The following is an 18293-nucleotide window of genomic DNA, read 5'->3' on the forward strand; positions in this document are numbered from 1 at the left end:
CATCCGTGTGAATCTCCGCTGGACCCGCTCCAGTGCCAGTATGTCCTTCCTGAGGTGTGGGGCCCAAAATTGCTCACAGTATTCTAAATGGGGCCTAACTAATGCTTTATAAAGCTTCAGAAGTACATCCCTGCTTTTATATTCCAAGCCTCTTGAGATAAATGACAACATTGCATTTGCTTTCTTAATTACGGACTCAACCTGCAAGTTTACCTTTAGAGAATCCTGGACTAGGACTCCCAAGTCCCTTTGCACTTCAGCATTATGAATTTTGTCACCGTTTAGAAAATAGTCCATGCCTCTATTCTTTTTTCCAAAGTGCAAGACCTCGCACTTGCCCACGTTGAATTTCATCAGCCATTTCTTGGACCACTCTCTAAACTGTCTCAATCTTTCTGCAGCCTCCCCACCTCCTCCATACTACCTGCCCCTCCACCTAGCTTTGTATCATCGGCAAACTTAGCCAGAATGCCCCCAGTCCCATCATCTAGATCGTTAATATATAAAGAGAACAGCTGTGGCCCCAACACTGAACCCTGCGGGACACCACTCGTCACCGGTTGCCATTCCGAAAAAGAACCTTTTATCCCAACTCTCTGCCTTCTGCCTGACAGCCAATCGTCAATCCATGTTAGTACCTTGCCTCGAATACCATGGGCCCTTATTTTACTCAGCAGTCTCCCGTGAGGCACCTTATCAAAGACCTTATCAACGGCCCGATCACCGCCGTGCAAAATATGCTAGCTTGGCACCTTGGCAGTGCCCCTGCCAGTGCAACCTGGGCACCCTGGCAGTGCCACACTAGCTGTCCCACTCTAATATGCAGATTCAGCAGAAAGTGCTACCGTCCACAACGGGCAGGATTCACATCGTGACAGCTCGCAAGATCATGTTAGGTCTCGCAAGGTGTGGCGAGTTGGGTAGATCCTGGAAAAGGGGTCTCCCGTATCTCCCGGTCATGTTGCGCCACGCTGCGCAGCTGTTTGGGCGTAATGCGACAGGTAGATCCCACCCTATGTTTCTTACTATTTATTCTCACATTCTAGTATCTCTCTATCAATTTCTTGGTCATCTTTTTTAAGATCATTCCAATCTAGAAGCTCACTACTCTTTCTGGAAAATTCTATGATGAGGAGATGCCGGCATTGGACTGGGGTGAGCACAGTAAGAAGTCTTACAACACCAGGTTAAAGTCCAACATGTTTGTTTCAAACACTAGCTTTCGGAGCACGGCTCCTTCTTTTTTATATGCGCAGTCTTCCTGGAGATCCTCTCCACTTTGAGCCGGCAGTTTGCGGTGTCGATGGTAGCCATGATGTGGAGATGCCGGCGTTGGACTGCGGTGAGCACAGTAAGAAGTCTTACAACACCAGGTTAAAGTCCAACATGTTTGTTTCAAACACTAGCTTTCGGAGCAGTGCTCCTCGAAAGCTAGTGTTTGAAACAAACATGTTAGACTTTAACCTGCTGTTGTAAGACTTCTTACTGGAAAATTCTAAACAACAGATTTCAATAAAATGCTAACTTCTCCACTTAGCCATGGCTGTACCACTTTTCCATTCCTCAAGAGAATGGATACTCATTGAGAATTATGAATTATTTATTTAAACCTCTGCCGTTGGCTAATCCACTGTCCTATCTTTTAATCCAGTTTCCTGATTTCCTTCAGCAAACTTGCACTCCGTAATTGGCTTAGTTTAAATTTAAGACCCTCATTTCAAACTTATCCACAGCACTCTCAAGCTTAATATGAAGTTTCTGCATATTATGATCGCTCTTCCCAGACGATCCTTTACTATAGGATTACTCATTATTCCTGTCCCATTACATGACAGAAGTAGATGAATATAATGGGGGGAATGTGAGACGTTAATTGCATACTGACAACATCCATTCTCACCCATGTATTGGTAACATCCAAATATTGCTTCACCAGGAAGGCTACCTGCCACCACCCAAAGCCAGCATCATAATCCTGAACTAGCTCATTCCAAGTCATCCAGGGGACATTAGCAACATTAGTTAATCTGCACTGCATTATTACCCAATCAAGAAAATTCATCAGTTGCCAGTCATGGCTCAGTGCACACAGTCTCACCTGAATCAGATGGTGTGCGTTCAAGCTCTACCTCCAGGGACTTGAACACATATTCCAGACTGACACTCCAGCACAGTGCTGAAGCTTTGCTGCACTGTTAGAGGTATTGCCTTTTGGATAAGATACCTTCTTTCCTCTCAGGCAGATGTAAAGAATGAACAGCACTATTATAAGAAGAGCACGAAATGCTCCTGGTGACTTGCCAACTATTAACCCTCATCAAACACCGCTAAAATAGTTCACCAATATTTATCTAATTCCAGGTTGTGCGAATTGGCTGCTGTATTTTCCCTTATAACATGATTATGTTCCAACGCACTTCATTTGCTGTAATAGCATTTTAACCAAAAGAACCATAGAATTCCTACAGTGCAGGAAGGGGCCGTTCGGCCCATCAAGTCTGCACTGACCATCTGAAAGAGCACCCTACCTAGCCCCATTCCCCTACCCTATCCCCATAACCCCACAACCCCAGCTAACCCGCATATCTTTGGACTGTGGGAGGAAACCGGAGCACAGACATGGGGAGAAAGTGCAAACTCCACACAGTCACCCAAGGCCAGAATTAAACGTGAGCCCCTGGGGGCTGTCCATGGGGGGCTGCCTCTGTCACTTTGGGTCATCTTAGGTCATGAAAGATGGATTTTAAATCCAGGTAAATTTTTATTTTCTTTCTTTCACCTTATCATGTCTCTTCGAAACTTTTCAAACACTCCAAATGACTTTGAAACCCAGTGACTGGTGGCACTGTACGTAAATGCATTGCAAAACCAATTCTTTCTGAACTGATTTTCTACAATTCGTTTCTCCATGCATTATGAACCAGGAGCGGGTCACTTACTGAGGTGATGTAGGACCTTGGTTCTACCCTAGGCCAGGGAAGAAAGCTTCCAACGCTGTCAGAATGTACGCAGTCAAAACAAATCTGGACATTATAGCCGTTATTCAGTAAGAGTCTCAGCATCATTTCGTCATTCAGAGCATACTGGATAGCAGTGGGAAAGTGAGTGTCGTTTATCAATAAGAAGTAGCTGTTCACATTGGCACCATGGTGTAGGAGCAATCGCACTAGTTCATGATTCCCAGATCTTACTGCCACAAGGAGGCAGGACAATGGATCTCTGTTTGGTAACGCGCCTCCTTTCAGCAGGAGTTCAGTGCATTCAATATCGTTATTAGACACAGCAATAAAAAGGGCGCTTCTCCGCTTGTCATCGTAGCTTTCAGCGATTTCTTCATCTAAAAGTGCGTTGACATCAAATTCACTTTCAATCAGTAATTCAAGGCATTGGGAACTGCCACCCTCGGCAGCTGAATGGATTGGATTTATCCCACTTTTCTCTATTGCAGACTTCCGGGTTCTGAGAACGAGAAGTTTCAGAGCCCTGCAGATAAAAATAAGTACAAGTGTACAATTGAATTTAAAGTTAGATCTTTGCAGAAAGAATTAAGGAATTAACCTTTCCAATATCAATGCAATTTCCCGACAACTGACTGCAAATTATGTCTCAATGAAATACAGATTACATAGAATATACAGCACAGGAAAAGGCCATTCAGCCCAGGTCTGTGCTGGTGTTCATACTCGACACATGTCTCCTCCTGCTCCAGCGACCTTTCTCGCTTAGGCTCGTATAGTTTCCTTTTGAAACTATTCACCTCTAAACTATCTATCTCAAACACTTCCTGTGGTAGTGAGTTCCACATTTTACCCACTCTCTGAGTTAAGACATTTTTCTTTATTTCCCTAATGGTTTTATTAATAATATCTTGCATTTATGACCCTTAGTTTAGATTTTCTCCACATCTACCCTGACCAACCCATTCAGAATTTATAAAGATCGCCATCAACCTTTCTGTAATCTCTCATTCATGTAAATCTCTTTTGCATAGTAGTATTTCTATGCCCTTTTCTTTATAGTATGCGGTCCAGAGCTGTGCACACTACCCTAAGCGTGGCCTGACCAAGGTCCTATACAACTTTACTTCTTTTAGATTCTATATCCCATAAATCTCAGTGCTTTATTAGCATTTTTAACTATTTGTCTGGCCTGTAATGTTGCATCAAATGTTTTGTGTAAGGAATATTGCTCACCAATAATATGCATCTCACAAACAGTCAATGTCCCTTTAATAGTCACTGTTAGAACAGAAATTAATCCCAAAACAAATAAAGCATCTGTCACAAGGGACAATAGATATATATTTTTACAAACGATAGTTTAGTACAATATGATTATAATCGCTAACTTAGCTCGCCCTCGACTTTGTGAGAGGCGTTGAAGGCGGTGATCAGAGCAGAGATCATAGCGTATCAAGCACACGTGGATGGGAGCTGAGGGAGGAGCGACAGAAACTGGTGAATGAGATTCTTGGGGCGGATCGTAGATCTGCGAGGGGCCTGACCCCGGAGCTTTTGGCATGCAAGGAAAAAACTGCAAATGCAGATTGACCTGCTGTCCACGGGCAGGGCGGCGCGCCAATTGAGGGCGGCGAAAGGGGCAGTCTATGAGTATGGGGAGAAGGCAATACTCTTGGCTCACCAGCTAAGGGAACAGGATGCAGCCATGTTAGCGATTTGGAGGGCAGGTTGGCCTCAGCCCCGGAAAAGGTCAATGGAGTGTTTTGGGCCTTTTACGAGAGGTTGTATAGATCGGAGCTGCCAGAGAACGAATGGGGAATGGCAGATTCTGGGGGGGGTTTGGAATTTCCTAAGGTGGGGGAAGAATTGCGGGAGGAACTGCAGGTGCCACTGGGCCTGGAGGAGATTCTGATAAAGAAAGCATCGAGGCTGGATGGGGTCCTGGTGGAATTTTATCAGAGGTTTTCAGATCAGTTGGGTTCGTTATTGCTGGGTATGTTTAGGGACTCTTTCGCACCGGGCACCCTCCCAGAGACACTGGGGCAGGACGTCTATCTCTCTGCTCCTGAAAGAGGATAAGGACCCCACAGAGTGTGGGTCGTATCGCCCGGTCTCCCTGTTAAATGTAGATGCCAAGTTATTGGCCAAGGTGTTAGCATTAAGCCTTGCTTTCTGGAGGTAGTGGGGGAAGACTAGACGGGATTTGTAAAGGGACGGAAGTTGACGTCCAATGTGAGGCGGTTGTTGAATGTGGTGTTCACCCCTGAAACTGGGCCACAATCGGAAATAATTGTATCATTGGATGTGGAGATGGTGTTTTACCGGGTTGAGTGTGGGTACCTCTTCATAGTATTGGAGTCGTTTGGATTTGGTCCTGGGTTTGTGTCGCGGGTACAGTTGCTGTATGCCGTCCCGTTTGTTCGTGAGCTCAGGGTCTTTCTGGTTGTATCGGGGTACGAGGCAGGGGTGCCTGATGTCTCCCTTGTCGTTTGCGTTAGTGATTGAGTCATTGGCCATTACTTTTGGGACATCGGATGTGTGGAATGGAATTGTTAGGGGTGTGGTGGAACTTAGGGTATCATTTTTAAAAATAAATTTAGAGTATCTAATTATCTTTTTCCAACTAAGGGGCAATTTAGCATGGCCAATCCACATGCACATCTTTGGGTTGTGGGGGTGAAACCCATGCAGACATGGGGAGCATATGCAAACTCCACACAGACAGTAACCTGGGGCCAAGATCGAACCCGGATCCTCAGTGCCGTAGGCAGCAGTGCTAGCCACTGTGTCACCATGCCACCGAAACATAGTGTATCACTATGTGCAGATGATTTGCTGCTGTATGTGAGGGACCCAGGGTCGTTGATGGGGAATATTCTGGGTATCTTGCAGAGCTCCAGTGCCTTTGCCGGTTACAAGTTGAACATTGGGAAGGGCAGATATTTTGAGGTCGGTGCATCGGGGAGGGAAGCCAGATTGGGGAGGGGGTGGGGGGGGGGGTTACTTTCTGGTTAGCGGGGACTAGTTTTTGATACTTAGGCATCCAGGTAGATGGGGATTGGGCGCGCTCCGGAGGTTGAACTAAACGAGCTTGGTGAGTAGAATTAAGGCATACCTACGGAGGTGGGATAGTCTCCCATTATCTTTGGTGGGCCGGATTCAATTGGTTAAGATGAACATCTTGCTGAGATTTTGTTTTTATTTCAGTATCTACCAGTGTTTCTGTCCAAGTCTTTCTTCCGAAGGGTTTAGCGGTTTATCTCTGGCTTTATTTGGGCGGATAAGGCCTTGAGGATCCGGAGGAAGGTCCTTCAGAGGGACAGAGAGGCAGGGGTTTTCCGCTACCAAACTTGCTATCTATTACTGGGGGCCAGTGCGGAGAAGGTGTTGGGGTGGTGCGGGGATCTGGGGGTTCTTTAGGTTCAGATGGAGTCTGGGTCACGTTGAGGGACAAGCTTGGGGGCATTGTTAATGGTGCCGCTTCCATTGGCGCTGGCAAGGTACATGGTGAACCAAGTGGTGGGATTCATGTTAAAAATATGGAGGAGACTTCCGGTGGCGTGGGCGAGCAGGGCGGCCGCAGCAACAAGAGCTCCCGCTGGTGGCCGCGATTCGCGGCGATTTCGGGGAAAGCCCCGAGTCTTCACGCACCCCCCCGACTATCGGCGGCCTTTGGGGCCGCCACGAGCAGCCAGCGGGGCCGGTTTAAAAACCGGCGAAGAAGCCCGCGCGGGCGGCGGGGCGCTGAGGCGCCGGGCCCGGCGCAGCAGGTCAGAGTAGCTACGAGGAGGCCGAGGCGGCAGGCCCGAGGCCAGGACACCATATAGGGAGGGTCCTCCACGTCGGATGGCTCCCACCTAGGAAGAAGACAGAAGGCTGAAGCCTGGTCCCAGGTGAATGCAGAGGAGAAAGAAAGAAGATTTAAGGAAGTTTGGTGAAAGTTATTTTTGTTTTTATTCTCTCTCCCCCCATTTTCTTTTCAAAAAAGAAGGATGTCAGATTGATGAAGGGCAGGAGGGTGAAGGGGGAGAGAGGAGAAAAGAAAGAAGATAAATAAGCCGCTAAAGGATTCGAAGAGCAGCGTCGAAGAAAGGAGGAAACGCGGGTTCGCCGCCGAAGGAGAAGACGAGCAAAAGTGTTGACAGGATGGCGGAAGCCGAACTGCAAGGCGGGGCCGCACTACTTACGGTGGAGAAGATGACCGAGGTGATGGCAGTGGAGCTGGAAAAACATTTGGTGAGGCACATGGAGGCCTTGAGGAAAGAGATTGCGGTCGTGTTGAGGTCATTGATGGAGGAGGCAATCGGCCCGATGAGGGTGGAGGTGGCAAAGGCATCGGCCGAGGTGAGAGAGCAGGGCGAGAAGATGAAGGAGGTGGAGGAGGGTGTGACACGACACAGCGACCAGGTCACCTCGATGGGTGATGAGCTGCGGAGGGTGGTGGAGGTTAACAGAGGACTCCGAGCAAAGCTGGAAGACTTGGAAAACCGCTCAAGGCGGCACAATTTGAGAATTGTGGGCTTGCCCGAAGGGACAGAGGGCCCAAGGCCAATGCAATACTTCGCTAAGAAGTTGGCGGAGCTGATGGGGGAGGGTGAGAGCCCCACTCTGTACGAGCTAGACCGAGCTCATCGGTCATTAAGGCCGAAGCCCAAAGTGAACGAGCCGCCAAGGGCAGTAATTATCTGTTTCTATAAGTTTTGCATGAAGGAGAAGGTATTAAGCTGGGCGAAGCAGGAGCGTGAGGTGCCTGTGGGATGGTACTGCGGTTCAGATCTACCAGGACGTGAAGGTGGAGTTGGCAAAAAGACGAGTGGCGTTTGGGCGAGTGAAGGCGGCTTTGTACAAGAAGGGGGTGCGATTTGGTGTGGTGTACCCGGCGAAGTTGAGAGTAACATATAACGCCAAAGACTTTTATTTTGAGACAGCGGAGGTGGCTGAGGTGTTCGTGAGGGCAGAAGGCTTGGGACAGATGTGAAGAGAGGAACTGGAAGAGACTGTGGACTGTGTTTGAGCGGCTGGAAAATGTACAAATGTTACAACTTTCTTTTTACTGATTTGTATTGAAATTTACTTCTCTTTGCATTGTTACAGAGTTCAAGTTAATGGCGTTCTGTGTTACGACGGTTAAATGTTATGTTAGTGAATGGTAGGTGTTGGATTGTTGGGTTTGTTTTGGTGTTTCTTTCTCTGGGACTGGGCGGAAGGGGGCGAGAGGTCTTGGCGGGGGGAGCCACCCACGCTAGCTATCTAAAGTCAGTTAGTGAACGGGGATGAGGTGAGAGGAGGACTGCGGACGTTGGAGCCTGGGTAGCAGGCTTCAATGGGCCTACGAGGCGAGCAAGAGAGGGTGGAGGGATGGATGTTGGGGGATGTTTTTGTAGGGGGGGTTCTTGGGAGGGGGGAAGGGGTTCGATGTTAACAATGGACAGGGGCGGGTCAGGCTTATGGGGCAGGGCCCAGTGGTATGGTGATGGTGGATAAGAAAGGTGGGGGGGTGAGAGACCCCCAGTAAGGATAATCACGTGGAACGTGAGAGGGCTAGGAAGTCCGGTCAAGAGGTCAAGGGTGCTTGCACATCTTAAAAGTTTGAAAGCCGATGTAGCAAAGCTGCAGGAGACTCACTTGAGGGTGAAGGACCAGGTGAGACTTAAAAAAGGCTGGGTTAGCCAAGTGTTTCACTCCGGATTTGATGGAAGGGCTCGAGGGGTAGCGGTGCTGGTCAGCAAAAGGGTACGCTTTCAGATGGAGAAGGTGGTGGCAGATCAGGGGGGTAGATACGTGATTGTGACAGGGGCACTGGAGGGGAGATTAGTGGCGCTGTTAAGTGTATACGGTCCCAATTAGGACGATGTGGGATTCGCGAGGAAGGTGTTTGGGGCTATTCCCGACTTGGACATGCATGAGCTGATTGTTTGGGGGACTGGAACTTGGTGCAGGAGAAGAGGTTGGACAGATCACAGCCGTGCTCGCTGGTCCCAACGGGGGGGCGAAGGCGCTGGCTGGGCTAATGGTGGAAATGGGAGGGGTGGACCCTTGGAGGTTCCTGCACCCAAGGGAACGGGAGTATTCATTTTTCTCAGCGGTAGATAAGGTATACTTGCGGATCGACTTTTTTGTGGTGGGGAAGGCTTTGCTGGCTGGAGTCAAGGGGTCGGAATACTCTGCAATTGCAGTGTCAGATCACGTTGGGTGGATATGGTGCTGGAGAAGGGGGCAGCGCAGAGACCGGGGTGGAAACTGGATGTGGGGCTTTTGGGGAACCGAGTGTTCTGTGAGAAAATTGAAAAGGTAATTAAGGAATATGTAGGTTTCAATTGTATGGGTGAGGTGTCGAAGGCAGTCGTCTGGGAGGCTCTGAAGGCGGTGGTGAGAGGTGAGGTAATTTTGTTTAAGGCCAGGGTGGATAAAGAGGAGAGGTTGGAGCGGCAGAGGGTAATAGATGAGATGTTGGAGGTAGATAGGAGGTATGCAGAGGATGGGGACCCGGCGAAGCTGGAAAAGAGGAAGGAACTACAGGCGAGCTTCGACCGACTGTCCACCAGGAAGGCGGTGCGCCAACTGAGACGAGCAAGGGGTGCAGTTTATGAACATGGAGATAAGTTAGCAGGTCAGCTCCGGAGGGAGGCAGTGGCAAGGGAAATTCTTCAGGTGAAGGATAGGGCAGGGAAGTTGGTGGTGGCCCCAGTGCTGATTAACAAGGTTTTTGAGGAGTTTTATGAGAGGTTGTACAAGTCAGAGCCACCTGGGGGAGACCGTGAGATGCAGGAATTTCTAGATGGGTTGCAGTACCTGAGGTTAGGGGAGGGGGACAGGGCTACATAGAAGGAGCAATAGTGGAGCAGGAGATAAAGGATGCGATTGGGAGGATGCAGTCGGGGAAGGTGGCAGGGCCAGATGGGTTTCCGTTAGAATATTATAACAAATTTAAGGATAGGTTGGCACCCCTGATGGTGGGGATGTTTGAGGAGGCGATAGGGAAGGGGGTGTTGCCGCAAACCTTGGGGCAGGCACGATTTCCCTGTTACTAAAAAAAGATAAGGATCCGACGGAGTGTGGGTTGTATCGGCCCATATCACTTCTGAATGTGGACGTAAAAGTGTTGGCGAAGGTACTGGCGGGTAGGCTGGAGGAGTGCCTTCCGAAGGTAATAGGGGAGGATCAGACGGGGTTCGTGAAAGGGAGGCAGCTGTTTTCGAACATTAGGAGGGTTGTGAACGTTGTTATGGCACCGTCGGAAAGAAAGGAAACAGAGGTAGTTGTGGCATTGGATGCCGAGAAGGCGTTTGATCGGGTAGAATGGGGGTACCTGATGGCAGTGCTGGAGTGGTTTGGGATTGGACCAAGGTTTGTGAACTAGGTAAAGCTATTATATAAGGAACCGAAGGTGAGTGTCTGCACAAATAATATCAGTTCGAGATACTTTTCTCTCCACCGTGGGACGAGACAGGGATGTCCTATGTCCCCCCTGCTGTTTGCACTTGCGATTGAGCCATTGGCCATCGCATTGAGAAGTTCGGGAGCATGGAAAGGAATAGTGCGGGGGGGGGGGGGGGGGGGGGGGCGATAGAGCATAGGGTGTCCTTATATGCCGAAGACTTGCTGCTGTATGTGTCGGAGCCGAGTGCGTCGATAGGAGGAATATTGGAGCTACTGCGGTATTTGGGTCTTTCTCGGGGTACAAGTTGAACCTGGACAAGAGTGAGTACTTTGTGGTGTCTCGGCCGGGGGTGGGGGCAGGGGTGGGAGGGCTGCCATTCCGTAGAGCAGGGACTCATTTTAGGTATCTGGGGGTGCAGTTTGCCCGGGAGTGGGGGAGGCTTCGCAGGTACAACATCACTAGTTTGGTGGGGAGAGTGAAAGCCGATCAGGCAAGGTGGGATGGCCTTCCTCTGTCACTGGCGGGTCGGGTAGAGGCGGTTAAAATGAATGTGTTGCCGCGATTCCTGTTTATTTTTCAATGCCTACCGATTTTCCTGCCAAAGTCTTTTTTCAGGGAGATTGAGGGAAGGATTACCTCATTCATATGGGGAGGGAAGGTGGCCAGAGTGAGAAAGGTGCTGCTACAGAGGGGAAGGCAGGCAGGGGGTTTGGGTCTCCCGAACCTGTTGTACTACTACTGGGCGGCGAACGTGGAGAAAGTGCGGAGCTGGGTCAGAGGGATTGATTCTCAGTGGGTCAGAACGGAGGAGAGTTTGTGCAGGGGGTCGGGGCTGTGTAGATTAATGGTGACTACGGGTAATCCCTGATTCCTTTTTGTCATTTGTTTATGTAAACATGCGGGCTGATGTTTGGGGGTTGGTGGGCGGATGGGATTGTTGTTATTATGGGGATTGACATATCTTGCTGATTATTGTTTATTGTTGATGGGTGTAAATGTGGGAGAAAATGTGAAAAAGGAGAATAAAAATATTTTTTAAAAAATAAATAAAATTTAAAAAAAATATGGAGACAACGCCTCCAGCATTTTAAGTTGGGGGCAGCCGGCAAGGCTGGACGTCACATTTGGTACATGGAAAGAGAAAGGGCTGTAGAGAGTGAGTGACTTGTTCCTGGAAGGGCGGTTTGCCAGCCTGGAGGAATTGAAGGAGAAATTTGGGTTGTCTGGCTCGGACATCTTTAGGTATATCCAGGCAGAGAGGGGCAATTTAGGTGGTGCCACTATCATTCCTGTTGGAGGCGATTTTCCTCTTCGGGATCGGAGGAAGGCGATACGTCCAGCATGTATGAATGGTTCGTTGGGGAAGAGTTAGAACATAGAATTTACAGTGCAGAAAGATGCCATTCGGCCCATCGGGTCTGCACCAGCTCTTGGAAATAGCACCCTACTTAAGCCCATGCCTCTACCCTATCCGTGTAACCCAGTAACCCCACCTAACCTGTTTGGACACTAAGGGCAATTTATCATGGCCAATCCACCTATCCTGCACATCTTTGGACTGTGGGAGGAAACCGGATCACCCGGAGGAAACCCACGCAGACACGGGAACAACGTGCAGACTCCGCACAGACAGTGACCCAAGTCGGGAATCGAACCAGGGACCCTGGAGCTGTGAAGCAACTGTGCTACCGTGCTGTTGAGTTCGGTGGAAGGGGTAAAGACTAAATGGGTGGAGAAATTGGGGCCAATACTAGAGGAGGAGGTATGGAGTGAGGCAGCGCGGAGGATGAATGCCACATCGTCCTGTGCGAGACAGAGCTTGATCCAGCTAAAGGTAGTGTTTTAAGCACACCTCATTGAAGCTAGGATGAGTCAGTTTTCTGAGGGGGTGGAGGATAGGAGTGAGTGCGTTTCAAGTGGGCTTACACTAACCACACACACACACATGTTCTGGTCCTGATCAAAGCTGGTGGGTTTTTGGAGATCCTTCTTTAGCACCATATCGGCGATCCTAAATATTGAGCTGGAGCCCTGGCCTTTGCCGGCTATATTTGGAGTTTCGGTTGTGCAAAGAAAACAGATCATGTGACCCAGGAGCACGGTGCCACCTCGGAGAGGAGTCCCAGACAGGGGACAGGGAGAGAGGGGACAGAGAAAGGTCCCAAAGTTGGAACCTAAAAAGGGAACCCAGGGAGAGGTCCCAGGTAAAGTCAGAAAACTGTGGAATGCACCACCGGGAGGAGGAGGCCATCGGTGGAAACCACCAGAGAGAGGAGAAAGGAGAGAGGTGTAAAAGTGCTGTGATTGACAGCTTTTAAGTAATCAGGGCTCGGGAGAAGCCCTGGAGATGTGAGAAGGCAGCGGAAGGTTCAGACTGTTGGGATAAAGGTAATCTTTTGGAGCAGTTGTGTTTTGCTCAATGTGGCGAAAGAGTTGAAGCTGTGCTTGTGAGTTAGTGCCGGAGTGCAGACATGGGAATCCAGGGCAACGGAGTCTCAGGAGATAAACTGAATCGCTGGGAGATAATTTTGGCAATCTGATTCAGACCAATCTTTTTTTTAAAAACATTTTTATTCAGGCATTTATATATACACATTAAACACAACCAAAACCAAAAATGAACAAACAGGAAATCTCATAACAAAAGAATAAATTCTCCATTTTAATTGTTGACGCCGGGATTGAATTGTGTGTGTTTGCGTTACTTTTTTAAAAAAAACGCATTTTATTCAAACTTGTATCAAAATAGGTTGCAGCAAATAAACACCCCGAGAAATATTCTTCCCAACAATCAACTGTACAGTTTGTACAGATTTTTCTCCTTTTTCAGCCCCCCCCCACTCCCCTGCGACGAACAGCTCCTCAAACACAATCACATACATCCCCCATTTTGTAAGGGCCACGAAGAATCCAGCACGAGTTTTAAGGATACAAAGTAATAACATTTATTTACTATAACATATATACATAACAGTAGCAGTAACTTCCCTTGCTACATACTCCTTCCTGCTGGTTCCTGAACTGGCCAGCTTTATTTATACTAGGAGTTTACTAGTGGTTTCTCCGCCCCCCCCCTCATTGGGGAAGCTCATACTCCCACAGGATTGTGGGATAGTCATTAGTCCCCAGCCAATGGTAAGTAGGCAGGTTATAACATCCCTCCCCCCCAAAGTCCAAGGAATCCACCGAAGACCCTGGCGAAGGAGGGCGTCAGACTCGTTTTGCCGCAGGCCGGACACCATTTGCACGCGGCGCTGGATCAGGCGGCGTGTAACGAGACGGAGACCGGCGCTTCCATGATGAACGGTGCGGTTGTACATCCACGGCCCGTGGACCCGAGGATTCCCCCTCTGATGCATCCTGTGTCTCCATCTCGGAGTCAGAGTCTGCTGCCTCCGTCATGTCAGCGTCTCTATTTCCATTCGGTCCCGTAACGACCTGCGCAGGCTTCGAGTGAGGCACCAGTGGAAGATTGTGAGGACTACCTTCCCTTGTCTCTGGTCTCTGTGGCTGTTGAAATGAGCTCCGGGGGCAGGGAATCTTTTGAGGGGATGGTCTTCTGGACCGAACGTGGTCTACATGTTTTCGCTGGAGACGACCCTGGGCTTGCACTTGGTAAGATATATGGCCCGTTTGGCGAAAGATTACACCAGGAACCCATTGGGCACCACCAGCAAAATTCCGCACGAACACTGGGTCACCGGGCGCAAACTGCCGAATCGGCCGATGCCGAGAAAATCCCTGTCCCTGCCGTTCTTGTGTGCGGCGTCCTTTTGCACCAATGTCCGGGAAAACCATACTAAGGCGGGTGCGAAGTCTCCGGCCTATTAGGAGTTCTGCGGGAGCTACCTCAGTCACTGCATGGGGGGTGGTCCTGTATGTAAATAAAAAGCGAGCCAGTCTCGTGTCCATTGATCCGGAAGACTGCTTCTTTAGGCCTCTTTTGAATGTCTGCACTGCGCGCTCTGCCAACCCATTTGAAGCCGGGTGGTAAGGGGCAGTGCGGATATGGCGGATGCCGTTCATCTTCGTGAACCTCGCAAACTCCTCACTCGTGAATGGAGTGCCGTTATCCGTGACCATCACCTCGGGGAGGCCATGCGTACTAATCGATAAACGCATCTTTTCAATTGTTGCGCAGGACGTTGTCCCCTGAATCTTATGCACCTCTAGCCATTTAGACTGGGCGTCAATTAGTAGAAGGAACATGGATTCTTGAAAAGGGCCTGCGAAATCTGCATGCAAGCGTGCCCAAGGCCGCCCTGGCCATTCCCAGTGATGTAGGGGCGCGGCCGGCGGAAGCTTCTGATGCTCCTGGCAAATGGAGCAGTTTTGGGCCACCTTCTCAATGTCGGTGTCGAGGCCTGGCCACCAGACATAACTCCGGGCCAACATTTTCATTTTGGTCACGCCTGGATGCCCATTGTGCAAGTCTGATAGTATCAGCTCCTGGCCTTTTTCCGGGACAATCACACGCGTCCCCCACAAGAGGATGCCGTCTTCCACGCTGAATTCTAACAGCTTGGAGGAAAATGCCCGCAACTCGCCTGGGAGCTGTCTATGCTGCCCACCATACAGGACTATGTGCCGAACCTTTGACAGGACTGGCTCCGCCTGGGTCCACTCACGGATCTGTGATGCCGTGACAGGCAAGGTGTCCATAAAATTTAGGGTTGCAACCACCTCACCGGTCGTGGGGGTCGACATGGGGCCGGTCGATAAAGGCAATCGGCTCAGTGCATCGGCATTTGCTATCTGCGTACCAGGTTTGTGCTCCAGAGAATACTCGTATGCAGCAAGCAACAAAGCCCAGCGCTGGATCCGTGCAGAAGCAATGGGCAGTATTGGCTTATCCTCTCTGAAAAGTCCCAGCAGGGGCTTATGATCAGTCACAATAGTGAAATGGCGGCCGTACACGTACTGGTGGAAGTGTTTCACCGCAAAAACCACTGCCAGGCCCTACTTCTCGATCTGCGCGTACTCTTTCTCCACTGCAGTCAATGTGCGGGAGGCGAAAGCTATCGGCCGTTCGGCCCCGTTCTCCATCTTGTGGGACAGGACGGCCCCAATACCATACGGGGATGCATCACATGTGACGAGCAAAGGCTTTCCAGGATCATAGTGGGTTAGTAACCCAGACGGCGACAATTGTTGCTTTACCCGCCGGAAAGAGGTTTCTTGCGGCTGACCCCAAACCCAGGTGTGATTTTTCTTTAGCAGAAGGTGCAAAGGGGCCAGCGTAGTTGCCAGATTGGGGAGGAACTTCCCGTAATAGTTTACGAGACCGAGAAAAGAACGAAGATGCGAAGTGTCAGTCGGGGCGGGGGCATGTTGAATTGCACGCACCTTCTCTGCGACGGGGTGCAAACCCTCGCGGTCCACCCGATAACCTAGGTAGACGACTTCCTTTGCCTGAAATATGCACTTTGTGCGACGTAAACGGACTCCAGCCTCCGAAAGGCGTCTAAGGACAGCCTCCAGATTTTCCAAATGTTCCTGCTCCGACGTCCCTGTAATCAAAACGTCATCTAGGTAGACAGCCACACGTGGTAAATCTCACAAAATGCCCTTCATAACACGTTGAAAAATTGCGCAGGCAGAGGTTACTCCAAAGGGCAACCGTGTATATTCATACAGGCCCCGGTGAGTATTAATCTATTAATCGTTACATATGGTCGGGAGGCAGGGTCCAGCTCCAACTGCAGGTAGGCGTGACTCATATCTAATTTTGTGAACGAGAGTCCACCTGCAAGTTTCGCGTAGAGATCCTCTATGCGAGGCATTCGATATCGGTCGAGTCGGGAAACCGTATTCACTGTAAGTTTATAGTCGCCACACAAGCGAACTGTGGCACCTGGCTTCATTACAGGTACAATTGGTGCTGCCCAGTCAGCAAAACGGACGGGCCTGATAATACCCAAACTCTCCAAACGAGTGAGCTCCCCTTCTACCTTCTCGAGCAAGGCGCAAGGCACTGGGCGCGCCCGGAAATAGCGCGGCGTGGCTCCTGGTTCAACTTGGATACGGGCTACGGCCCCTTTTATTTTCCCCAAACCAGGCTGGAATATATCTGGGTATCGTCCTAGCACCTCCGTCAACCCTTCAGAAACTGTTTGGAGGATATGCTGCCATTGCAACCGCAAATGGCGCAACCAGTCCTGACCCAACAGGCTGGGCCCATGGCCGCGCATCACGATAAGTGGGAAACGCCCCTCCTGGCGTCCATAGACAACAGGGGTCATTGTAGTTCCTGCAATGTCCAATGGTTCCCTCGTGTAGGTGGCCAACCTGGCCTGTGAGTCGGTTAATGTAAGGGTCTGTATACCCTGCTTGATGCGGTTGAATGTCCTCTGGGCGATAACGGAGACCGCTGCGCCAGTATCCAACTCCATCTCAAGCGGGTGGCCATTGACCCGTACTGTCACCTTAATGGGGGCCACACGGGGAGCTGCCACACAATGTAGCTGCAGGCAGTCGTCCTCCGTCTCCACGTCCTCAGGAGTAGTCGCCGCAGGTTCATCCACATGGAAGGTACGGCCTCTGGGCTGGTCCCAGTTACGTCCCCTGGGCTGGTCCCAGTTTCGGTTGGAACGACGGCGCCTCTGGCGCCCCCAGGACCGCCGTCCGCGACGGGGTCGGCGCCTACAAGTCTGCCACGGACATGGCTCCTCATCCATTGGCTCTGGAGAAGGCTCCGTTCGGGGAGGAATGTCCGACGGCCACTGGCGTCGGTCCGGACGTTGCCTCGCGCAAGGTACCGCAGGAGTGCGGGGGGACGTTTTCGGACGGAAGGGGTTGCGCCCCAAGGCATGCACTTCCATTCCCTGTAGCTCCTGTACTCCTCGCTCTGCGCTCTCTCGGGACAATACTATTTGAATGGCCTGTTGAAAAGTCAATGTTGGCTCAGCTAACAACTTTCTCTGGGTGGCCGCATTGTTAATACTGCAAACCAAACGGTCGCATAACATTTCTGACAAGGTCTCACCATAGTCACAGTACTCCGCAATCCTGCGTAGCCTGGATAGAAAATCGGCAAGGGATTCTCCAGGGGTCCTCTCAGCGGTATTAAACCGGTAACGCTGGACTATCGTGGACGGGGTTGGGTTAAAATGTTGCCCCACTATATTCACAAGTTCATCAAACGTTTTGGTGTCCGGCGCAGCTGGGTACGTAAGGCTCCTAATCACCCCAAACATATGCGGGCCGCAGGCGGTGAGCAATATGACCACCTGGCGCTCGTTTTCGGTGCTATTGTTTGCCCGGAAATAGTAACGCATCCGTTGTGTGTACTGGTTCCAGCTTTCCAGCGCAGCATCAAAAACATCCAAACGTCCGTACAGAGGCATGGTATAATAGAAAACAACTTCCAACCTGTATCCAACAAAAATCCAGGGAGGTGGCTTCAGCAGTGTAGACGGCTATTCACTTTAACCTTCGTTGCCAGTTTTGTAAGGGCCACGAAGAATCCAGCACGAGTTTTAAGGATACAAAGTAATAACATTTATTTACTATAACATATATACATAACAGTAGCAGTAACTTCCCTTGCTACATACTCCTTCCTGCTGGTTCTTGAACTGGCCAGCTTTATTTATACTAGGAGTTTACTAGTGGTTTATCCGCCCCCCTCATTGGGGAAGCTCATACTCCCACAGGATTGTGGGATAGTCATTAGTCCCCAGCCAATGGTAAGTAGGCAGGTTATAACACCCCACCTTTCCTCAAACTCCCCTGCTGAGCCCCTTAACTCATACTTTATCTTCTCTAACCACAGGAAGTCATACAGGTCACCCAACCAAGCTGCTACCCCCGGTGGCGATGCCGACCACCACTCCAGCAAAATTTGCCGCCGTGCAATCAGAGAGGCGAAAGCCAAGACATCGGCCTTCCTCCTCTCCATGAGCTCCGGCTTCTCTGAAACGCCAAATATCGCCACCAAAGGGTCTGGGTCC

The 18293-nt window shown here is 50.1% G+C and overlaps 1 protein-coding gene across 2 annotated transcripts in view; it reads right to left on the reverse strand.

Moving 5' to 3' along the window:
• Window positions 1-18293, reverse strand: part of LOC140396191 (ankyrin repeat and SOCS box protein 15-like) — a 60945-nt gene that overhangs the window by 12457 nt on the left and 30195 nt on the right. For both annotated transcript variants that reach the window (XM_072484462.1, XM_072484463.1), the window contains one exon: window positions 2940-3483. In XM_072484462.1, coding sequence (XP_072340563.1) covers window positions 2940-3483 — 544 coding nt within the window. The remainder of the gene's footprint in view (window positions 1-2939; window positions 3484-18293) is intronic.

This window comes from Scyliorhinus torazame, chromosome 19 (genome assembly GCF_047496885.1).
Source record: "Scyliorhinus torazame isolate Kashiwa2021f chromosome 19, sScyTor2.1, whole genome shotgun sequence".
In the NCBI taxonomy this organism is placed as follows: Eukaryota; Metazoa; Chordata; class Chondrichthyes; order Carcharhiniformes; family Scyliorhinidae; genus Scyliorhinus; species Scyliorhinus torazame.